The sequence below is a fragment of the Nomia melanderi genome, chromosome 14 (genome assembly GCF_051020985.1).
Source record: "Nomia melanderi isolate GNS246 chromosome 14, iyNomMela1, whole genome shotgun sequence".
In the NCBI taxonomy this organism is placed as follows: Eukaryota; Metazoa; Arthropoda; class Insecta; order Hymenoptera; family Halictidae; genus Nomia; species Nomia melanderi.
Genome location: NC_135012.1, coordinates 3052232 through 3062252, shown reverse-complemented (window position 1 = coordinate 3062252; position 10021 = coordinate 3052232). Strand labels below are relative to the sequence as shown.

The window sequence follows — 10021 nt, the reverse complement described above, 5'->3', positions numbered from 1 at the left end:
GTCCATCCCTCCTGTAAATGAAAGCGTTTTCCCTCCGCGTTCGCCGCGGCGGCGGGCGAGCCGCGTTCAGCGGTTGTGCGACGGTGAAAGGACACGTTCCGAAGTCTCCTCAATTGTGAAAGGATCACCGATAAGGATCAGTATGCAGACTGTCACGCGGCAGATAAAAATCTTAGAAGGCTAGGCCGCGCGCTCCGTCTCTCGTCCGTTCGAGACGGACGCACGGAGAAAGAGAATACACGCGGAACGGAGAGAAAGGAGCGAGAGAGCGTGGCACGGAGCAAGGGACAGAGAAAGGGAGGAACGAGGCGGGGTGGGAAGAAGCAGGAAAGAGAGGAGCTGGGAGAAAAGAAGGAAAAAAGAAAGTAAATTCCGTGCCGTGTCGGGTGAGTAATCGAAGGAATCGCCGGCAGGCCTGCCTACGAATCAAGAGCCGGAGGTGGCGGAGGAGGTGGTCGGCGAAGAGGGAGGAGTCGGAGGTGGTGGAGGTACCGGTGGAGCACGGCGAAGCGGTGCCACGCGGTGTTGTGTTCGCCGGAAGCGCGAGAGCGAGGCGAAGAAGAAGAAGACGAAGAAGAAGAAGAAGAAGAAGAAGAAGAAGAAGAAGAAGAAGAAGGCGGTGGTGGCGGCGGCGGCGGCGGCACGCGGATAGATCTGCGGATATTGCGGCGCGAGAAAATCGGCCGGAACACGAGGAACACCCGTGTGGTGGCAGGATAAAGGTTCGCGCGGGACAGAGGGAAAAGTCAGTCGCGCGAGGGATTTCGGCGGTGCGAGGGAAAGGGAGTCAGTCGGTGGCGCACGGTTCGAAGAGGACGCAGTTGGAAGAGAAAGGTGGAAGAGAGAGAGAAAGAGAGAGAAGAGAAGACGAGCTAGAAGAGAAGGAAAAAATATATATACACTTTCGTGTATACCAGTAGAGATACATTAACGAAAAAAAAAGGGAGTGATAGTTAGCAATGCCGCGACGTGCGGCTGGTCTCCTCTCGCGGGCTCGTGCTTGCTCTCGGAATTAGTGAGTAGACGGAATTATGTCTGTGAGCAGGCCGGCACCGCTCAGTTGAGACTTACTGCTCAGCCGGTGCACACGCGTGCCACGAATCTCTTTCCTACTTGGCCGCGCGCGCCTTCCTGATGCGATTAGGCTAGGCCGACGACGGATCGCCGGTCCAGTTTGTTCACACTTGTTCGCGCGTCGGGACGCGCCGGAACTTCTTCCGTCCGAGCGGTTCCGATCGCTGGACGAGGATACCACCGCGATCGCGCGGAGCTTCGACGATTTCCTCAGATCGTAATCCCTGTAAGAGGTTCGAGAGACAGTGACACCGGATCGGGAATAATGGAGGTTCATCGATGACAGTGCCCAGCTTCCGACAGTCCGAGAGAGAAAGTGGTAGCTGTTGTTGTTGAAGAGATCGAGATCGTTCGAGTGCAGGTTTCAGAGACGATACAGGACACTGTAATTGGAAGAATCCGTTTAGACATGATGGGGCTGGCTAGGTACTTGGTGCTGCTGTTGGCGGTATCGGCTATAAACAGTGTCTGGTGTCATCATCACCATCACGGTGTCCACTCGGAGAACAAGAAGAGGAAGGACCAAGTGGAGCACGCGTGGAGGTACGGCTCCAGGGAGGAGATGAACGCGATTTCATCAGCCGACGAGAAGAACAGGAGGAGCCTGAACATCGAGGACGCCAAGGAGAAGCTTCCTTACAGCGACAGGAGGCTCGAGAAGATGCTGGAGAAGGCGATCTTGAAGATAATCACCGGTGACCTCAGCGCTGGTGACATGCTGCTGCTGAAGAGCTTGAACTACAGTTTGGAGGAGGTCCTGGCGATTCGCGAGAGGGAGTTGAATAAAAAGAAAGAGGAGGAACTGAGGAGGAAGGAGAGCTTCAAATCTTGGACCAAAGTCTTTCACGGTGAGAACGTTGAGAAGAAGAATAGATACCGGGAGAAGAATTCCATGGACCGTTCCACGAAGAGTCACGATTACGAAGAGCCGTCGTACGATAGTAAGAAGAACCGACACGCAGACAAGTCTTCTTACAAGGACTTCGATTTCGAGGCATACAATCGGCAAGCTGTCCTCGATTACGAGAACCTGCCGTCTAATCTAGAGTTCCAGCAGTCTACACCTGAACAGGACTTGGAGGAGGCAGGGAAAGAGGAAGACGAGACAGTTCGTCGAGATTTTGACAGAGTGATGGCTCCGCACGTGGTCTTCAAGATCCGATACGACGATTCCGAGTTCGACTCCAGTTCTGGGTCCGACGAAACCAATAAAAGTCACTCGAAATCACCGAGGTACCATGTCACTTCGAAGCACACGACTCTGAAGACTGCTACCAGTCCCGGCAGCTCCTTTCACGTTTCACCACTGCCGTTGTCTTCTGTTCCTCCTGCTTCCTTGTCAGTTCCTGTGGTCCCTCAGCTAGGTAACAGTGTCCAGGACCGCTATCAGAAGAATTATCCGACCACCGAGTCAGCTTCGGTCGCTGGTACCGGCACGACGAAGGAGATGAACTACGAGAATGCTTCGAGCCCTGCAGAGAGGGCCGATGTTGTTGTCCACACTACCAGCGAGAACGACGCAGTAGTTGTGTCGAAGATCGAAGAGGAGGCAGATAGAAGTAAAAAGGTTAGTGAGTACGAGGGGCTCGAGTGGGTCGAGGACGACGTGTACAGGGTGCTGCCGGAGTTCGTGGACTCCCTCGGGATCGAAAATAGCGAGGACAACGAGACGTCCGACTACGAAGACATCAGCCGCGACCCTCGACGCAATTGGAACACCGACGAGAGCGAGAACGACACGTTGGAATACCAGAACGACACGCCTGACTCTATCAAGCTTTTCATAGCCAACAACAACATATCCGCTGGCTACCTGCCCTTGGCCAATTTGACGACATATCAGCAAGTGTTGCTCGATCAGCGGCGGAAGTAAGTAATCTGTTCTTCTGCATTATATCGTGTTTGGCTCGAGCCTTCGCCGAACGTTCTGATTATGGGAACGGATCCGAAAGGTTCGAGGATTGGACAGAACATCGGGTGGTTCGATTCACAAGCAAATTCGGGACGAGGACGTTGCGACGTACTCCTCCCAGTTTGACAAATGCGTTCTCACTGTTATATGTTCATTCACGCTGCGCGTCTCGCTTTCGCAAGAATACACCACGGCCCAATTAAGTCTCAACAATGTTTTGCTTTTTGTGTCTTTTAGAGGAAAGCTAACCTCAAGCTTCGACAGGTAAGCGCCTCCACAGACGGCACAATGATCGCTTTTTGGGTAAGGGATCCGGTATTGCCGAATTCGACGAACGTAATTGCCGGGATTTGTCGAATTCCTCTTCTTTTCTTTTCTTTTCTTTCTTTTTCTTTTTCATTCCTTCGGTTTTCCCGCATCGCCGCGCCTCTCTTTTCCTGGCCCGGCTGCTTTCTTTCTGGCCCCGCTTGCATAATCTAAAAATACATTCCCATCGCAGTTATCTCATTTGCTCGTGTTGCATGAGACGCGATTTATCGCGATAACGGCGAGGCCTTTTCCTCGCGCGTTGTGTTGTTGTGTCTGCATGAAAAAGGTAACAACGTTCTTCTCGTGTTCCCTCTTTCGTCCTTTCTCTTTTCGTTTCTTTTTCCTTCCCGCCTGACCGGCCCGCCGGTTCTTCCTTCGATCATCTCGCTCAGAAAAACCCGAACGGTTTTCCACTCGCGTAACGACACAGCCGCGCGCACGAATACTCGGACGACGAATCGTTGCCCTCGCCATGTAAAAATATCTCGATCGCCTGTAAAAATATCGTGACGAAACGAACAGCCGTGAAGCGCCGCCTGAAATTTCTGCGGCTCCCGCTGACCAACGGCCGCTTCTTCTGCCGTCTTTAGAAGAAGATGTTTAAACGATGGAACAAACGATAGACAGGTCCTTTTCAATATTAATCAAACGAAGACGAAATTTCGTTCGTAACAGAGGTAGCGTTTGAATTCACATTCAATGGGGATCAAGTTTATATTCATTTCAGACTTGAAAATCTGCTAAAAATTCTTGATCATTTTATTTGCAAGAAATATATAGTTCCACAAGTTTTCTAATTATTAGAGCGAAACATTTAAGCCTTGAAACTCTCGCGGACCATGCGTACGTAAAATTTACATTGCATCCGAGGACGGGGGGTGGGAAAACGTATTTTTACGTTCCAGTCGCGGAATGCGCTGAGACAACCGATACCGAAGCAAATCGACAGGTAAAAAGGAGGGTGGCATCGTTTCGAAAGACACGGACGAGGACAGAGGTTAGCCAGGAAGGACGCACGGTGGAAATTCCGCCGTGGACCCTCAGCTATGTTTTTAAATCGTCCCCCCGCGGCCCCGCCACCACGCGCGGTCGCTCTTCGCGCGGGTGCGAAGGCGTTTCTTTTATTTTATTAAGTCTAGACGCGTAAATGCATTCGTGTCGGCACTGGCGTAGCCTGGCCGTGGAGAGAAAGAGAAAAGAAGAGAAAGAGAGTCCTACTCTACGGTGTGCCCCCGTCCGTTCCTCGTGCCGCGCGTGCACACACGGGGAGATCCACGACGATCCAACAACGGGAGACGGATAGCGAAGGGAACCAGTTTTTCAATCGGCCCGACATTTTCCAGCGTCTAGTTCGCCCCTCTTTAAGATCTTCACACTTTAACCCTCTCGCGGTCTTACGTCGAACGAGACTTGAGAATTTCACTCGAACATCTACTTATTTCAGCGACGTTCACCGTAATTACTTCTAACATCGTAATCGTATAATACAGAAGTATTTCAATGCTTCCCGAATGTTGTCGAGCAAACGTTAAAAAGTCAAGAGAAACTATAGCCGAATAAACTAATGTCGTCGCAAGCTCCAGAGCGAAAAGTTAAGAAGACTTCGGACCGCAAAGGGTTAAAGAAAGACGTAACGAACCGTTGAACGCGTTGGTCACAGCGGAAGGGTTACACGTGTCGCTTCGGCGGCCGTGATGTCCATTAAGACCGCCGCGTTAAAGGTTGCAGAGGGTTTCGTGATTAGAGAGAGCACGGTAGGAGGACGACGACGGTTCTAAGGTCTCGGAGTTCGGTTCGCCACCCGATGGAGTATCGCAGCCGATGGCGTCGCCGGTCGGACCGAGCCGGGCCCGAGTTGAGCACCCCCGTAATCACCGGGTGTCTAGTCAGATTGCAGTCAGGACTGCTCTCTTACGAGGTTATGTAACACATTTCAATTTAATGCGCTGACCTTGTCTATGCGTCTCTCTTCCTATGTCGACGGTGAGGACGGCGACGGAGAGAGCGCGCGAGACCGCGCGATCACGCGCGACGAAGAGAGAGGAGGAAGTTTTCGCCCAGTGGCTCTCCCCACCTCACCGCCAGACGATGCAACGTGCATTTTTTGGCGGTCGCCAATCGCATCGCCCCGGTGCGATTCGCGGTAAACGCCGCACGCGGAATGCCAGAAGCCTTTTCCCTGGCTCGCGACCCCTTCGGCTTCCGCCGCTGCTCCCGCCCCGTGGCATTTTTCTGCGGCGAACCGAAATCTCTTATTCGTATTCATTTCTCCTGTTCACCTAAGAGTACGTTCATCCGACAAACTAATCCCCGGGATTATCCGCGACAACCCGAAAGGAGAAACTTAAGAACGCCGGAACAACGTGAAGACACGCGAACCGGTAGCAACGATACCCGATTTTCTCGGAGGATTCGGACGCGGTCGTGTTCAAAATTGCGCGGCGTTTCGGTGTCGCCCTCGAGCCTCGTTTAAAATGAATCATCTCGGCGGAAAGATGCCGCGAGCTCGCGGTGGAAGCCCCGGTTACAAAACCATCGGTAACACGGCCAATTTTCTTAATACGGTGCCCGGGAGAAGGATCACTGGATTCATTCTCATGATGCAACGGCCTCCAGACACCCGAGTCCTTCCCTTTCCCAGACGGCAGACAGACGTGACACGTACGCAACGAGACGGTGTAGAATGCGTGACTTGGACGCGGCTAGATTAACGAGCATGTCTAGAATCGTATACAAGCGCGCCGTAAAGAAGAAAGATTTCGTGGGGAGATTTCGTCAGCGGTGGCCAGGTCTCTCACTCCCTCCCTCCGTGCACCCCCTGCCCCATGCCCTGCCTGCCGCCCCCCGCGTGCCTCGCGCCGTCCAGATTTCCTGGAAGGAAAGGCACGAGACAGGCCGCGGGATAGGGTCACCGAAAATTCCTCCACGTTCTCCTTCGCGTTCACCTCTCTGGACGGCCATCCTCACCTAGACATCCTGTCTGTCTGTCTGGCGGTCGTCTCGTTCCACGGAAAAAAAGGGAGACTTTTGTTTCTCGGCCAAGCGACGAGGTCGTTGACGCGCGCCATTGGCTGCGCTCAAATCTCCGTGTGGGCGTGCAACGCCGGCGATCCTTGCCTGTGACGTCGAGCAAAGACTCTCCACCTCCTCATGCTTCTTCTTCTTCTTCGTCTTCTTTTTTCCTTTTCTTTTCCCTCCCCGTGTGTGTTCGGTTAACGACTTACAGACGTCATTATGCAATCCCGTAATCTCACCTGATCCCCCGGCCGGCTCCTCGGCCGCCAGCTTTATGGCGCGCACGTCGGACCAGTTCGCGGAAAGATAAACTTTATTAGGCGATTTTAGGGGATACGGATGGACATGTTCGGTGGCCCTTCTCCCTCTTTTAATTTTACGGTTCCCACCGGTGGGAAGAGGATCGCCAGCGTTCGGTTCTCGGGAGTAATGTCGACGGGGAAGAGATAACACGCCCGGCGAGTCCGGTAAAAGGACTCGAGGCCCGAGACGCGACGGCGAAGTGTTAATGCTCCTCGAGCAGATGGATAGATTAGATGATCGTTACACCAATGCCCCCGTCGGCTGTCTAGCCAGCGTCTAGAACGTATAATAAATATCTCTGACCCATAGCGTGGAGTCTATAGGTCACTGACCACCGTCCAATGGCCTGCCTCGCCACCCGGAAGAACTCGCATGCATCACGAAGTGAAAATTTCCACGTCACCTTATAAAAACGACGTTTAACGGCTACCCCCGCTTTTTACACGGAATGTTCTTAACCTGCACGCACTCGTTGCCGAAAACGTTCACCGTTTCATTCGTTCGTTTTTTTTTCTTTCTACTCGGTCACTGAAGGCTTGATCATTGTCATGGTTTTCCAATTTTTCTTTGTCGCTTTCTCCCGCCGGTGTCCGATATACCGGTTCGTCTGAACGATGACCCGTTTGTCTGTGCAGCCAAAGCGAAAAGGCCATACAGGATATTAAGTCGCGAGTCCTGGCTATGACAGGACGCCTGAACAACAGCGGCAGCGCGAATCAGGTGCAACGGCAGAGGCTGGTCATGTTCCCGTCTAGCTGTGAGTCGATCGGTCGTTTCGTTGATCGTGTTTGTCGTTTATTGAGAAACGGTGTCGCGATAAGCTTAATCTTTCCAGGTCAAACACCGCGGAACACGGACCAAGATGCCTGGACGGACCCGTTCTCCATGAACATGCACTTCCAGCTGAATCTGACGTCCAGCGATCACGTGGTGGCCGCGAGATTGAGGATCTTCAAACTACCGCAAGAGAACCTGACCTCCTCCACGGGAGATACTTTCGAGGAGGACGAAGAGGACGAGAAAAAGATCAGAATATCGGTCTACTATTACACCAAGTCTTTGAAGAAGCATCGATGTAAGCTTCAGAGAGCTATTTTCGAATTTGAAACGCGTAGAAAACGAAAATCGGTTAGGGACGCGAGCTAACTAGGTCCCAGATGATCGACGTTCTTTATTGTCGATTTGTTTTTTCAGCAAAAAAACGTTTAATGGACTCGGTAGTGACGCCATTGACGGCAGAAGGTACTCATCTGGCCCTGGACGTTAGACAGAGTCTTCGATTTTGGAGATTGAACCCTCGAAATCTTCACGGGAACGGAAGCAACCACGGGCTGGTGGTCCTGGTAGAGGACCAAGATGGCCGACCGCTGAAACCGGCCCTTTATATTCAACAGCCGTCCTGCACGGACCAAGACACGGATCAGAAGGCATGTGAGTGTGTGCGCTAACAATACTAACTCCGATTTGGAATGTTTGCCTGTGGATTTTTTTGAGTGACACTTAACACCGTGTGCCGTAACACACTTGGATGGACTAGTTGATCCAGAAAGGACCGCCGTTCGATGGTTCGCGGTATCTTCTGTTTGACAATGCTGCTGCACGGTTTTACCGTTTTGAGATGTTCCTTTTATTCAGTTTGAAACCGATCGATTCGATCCTAACGAGACCCTTCAATTCACTTTTGGAAAATTGTCCTCTGAAATTTTACAGAATTTGAATTCAAATCGAGCGCAACGTTTCTCTGGTAGATATGTATTTTTGTTCGGTCTCGTAATGGATCTCGTAATTCATTCCCATGTTAATTAATACGTGTAATAAGGAAATTTCTTTCTTTTTCTTCTTACAGACCAACGAGTACCTGCACTTTTCCTCCGAGCCTGTACTCGTTATGTCCGTGTCGTGAACGGCGAAAAAGTGACGTACGTGAATTGTAGGCACTAAAACGTTCACGCACGGGTGAAAAGAGAGACGATCGTTAACGACGTAATTTATTTCTAAACGTAAACGAGGAGCAAGACGAGATGGAGGAGAAGAAAAGAAGAGGATATCATTTTCGTTAATAATGCTTTTTTTAAATGAGCGCATTCGTTCCGTTAAAACGCGCGGAACATCTCAACCAATCAGGACCACGTGATCGGTATCTAGGCGTTATCGACGCACGCAGTTCGATTACAGTGATTTTTTTTCTAAATAAACATCCAGGAAGCGATTTATTAATTTTCTATCACTGTTCTAGTATAACTAAGTTTATCGGTGGCATTGTAACGGCCAGGATAATTTCCTTTTCGTTTTTTTATGCGCGAGAAGTCGCTCGTCCTAGTGACATTTTTTGTTGCTTTCGTAACAGTTGACCGTTACGCCCCCACCCTGTTTCAAACCGTTTCGAATTGTTTGAGAAGCGCGGGACCGATCAGTGGTGCGTAGTGGTGAACAGTGGTTGCTGATTGTTGCTGATTAAGAAGTCCTTCCCAGGATGCATCCTTCGCAGAATAGACTGTCTTTCTAATTGTTGTAACTTAAAGGAAGAAATCGCGTTATTTAAGTAGCAGTAGCGGGTAAGTCGTGTCTTGTTTCATCTCTCACAATGTACGCGCCGGACGGCGCCGGTACCAAACCGGTTCGCGTCGCTTTCCGGCTAACATTTAACTCGTTAAATGTTAAAACGATTTAACAATGTAAATATCAGCGATGCTGTATCGTTAGGTGGATTAAGTTGATTAGATTATGTTCGTTGACCTCTATACACATGTGTGAGTGTGTACACTGGTCATGCCCATGACTGATGTAACCAAATGTCAATCGTTAGCGGTATAGATATTTATGTCATATGTTAATTAAGGAACAGGCTGCCCAAAGGGCCCTTTATCATTATATTCTGGGTGAAACCAAACGACAGGACACTGTCCCCATAAATAGACTACGGACAATCATGCACACTTACAGTTTTGTACATTAACTCATGGACACTGAAGTTAAACGAAATGTTGCTTCCTGCGTTAATCGTTTCAATTGATTAAATCAATTGAGATTTATGGTAAATCGTACCGAGTGTTAAGCTTTGTTGGTCCTTTAAGGTTCTTAGAAACTATAAGTGCAGAACGATCTGCAGTCTAGCTAGAGGCTAACACAGCGCAGATGCAGTGCTGTCTCAAGAGCTTCTCTTTGTGCTTACTTTACATATAGTTCATTGGTTCACCCAAAAAAAACTTATGCTACTTATTATTAATACAGTCACCCTACGAAAATGGGAAACCAGTTGATGCATCTTTTACACGATCATTGTATATAATGTATATTTAATTATCTGGTTGCGCTGAAATAAATGCATTGACTTTGAAACTTAACTACGTTTCTTTGCCAGAAATGTTTCGAATTGGACCTTTTGTTTCCACTGTATATATGCATATA

At 50.1% G+C, this 10021-nt stretch overlaps 1 protein-coding gene across 3 annotated transcripts; it reads left to right on the top strand.

The window, feature by feature from the left end:
* Positions 1-513: 513 nt before the first annotated feature.
* On the top strand, positions 514-9957 carry LOC116427024 (uncharacterized). 3 transcript variants are annotated; one of them, XM_031976862.2, is made up of 6 exons: positions 517-2943; positions 3224-3250; positions 7249-7370; positions 7449-7688; positions 7808-8044; positions 8460-9957. In XM_031976862.2, the coding sequence occupies exons 1-6, from the start codon at positions 1484-1486 to the stop codon at positions 8552-8554; spliced, it is 2181 nt and encodes a 726-aa protein (XP_031832722.1). In that variant the 5' UTR covers positions 517-1483; the 3' UTR covers positions 8555-9957. The 3 variants fall into 3 exon arrangements, with proteins under 3 accessions (XP_031832723.1, XP_031832722.1, XP_031832724.1); XM_031976864.2 differs by having other exon boundaries at positions 533-2943; positions 7808-8040; XM_031976863.2 differs by lacking the exon at positions 3224-3250 and having other exon boundaries at positions 514-2943.
* Positions 9958-10021: the final 64 nt, after the last annotated feature.

Bases quoted from the DNA above. Each gene is read 5' to 3' on its own strand.
- LOC116427024 (XM_031976862.2), top strand. From the start codon at position 1,484: ATGATGGGGCTGGCTAGGTACTTGGTGCTGCTGTTGGCGGTATCGGCT. The intron at 7,371-7,448 runs GTGAGTCGATCG...TAATCTTTCCAG, and splicing joins GGTCATGTTCCCGTCTAGCT to GTCAAACACCGCGGAACACG. The intron at 8,045-8,459 runs GTGAGTGTGTGC...TTCTTCTTACAG, and splicing joins AGACACGGATCAGAAGGCAT to ACCAACGAGTACCTGCACTT.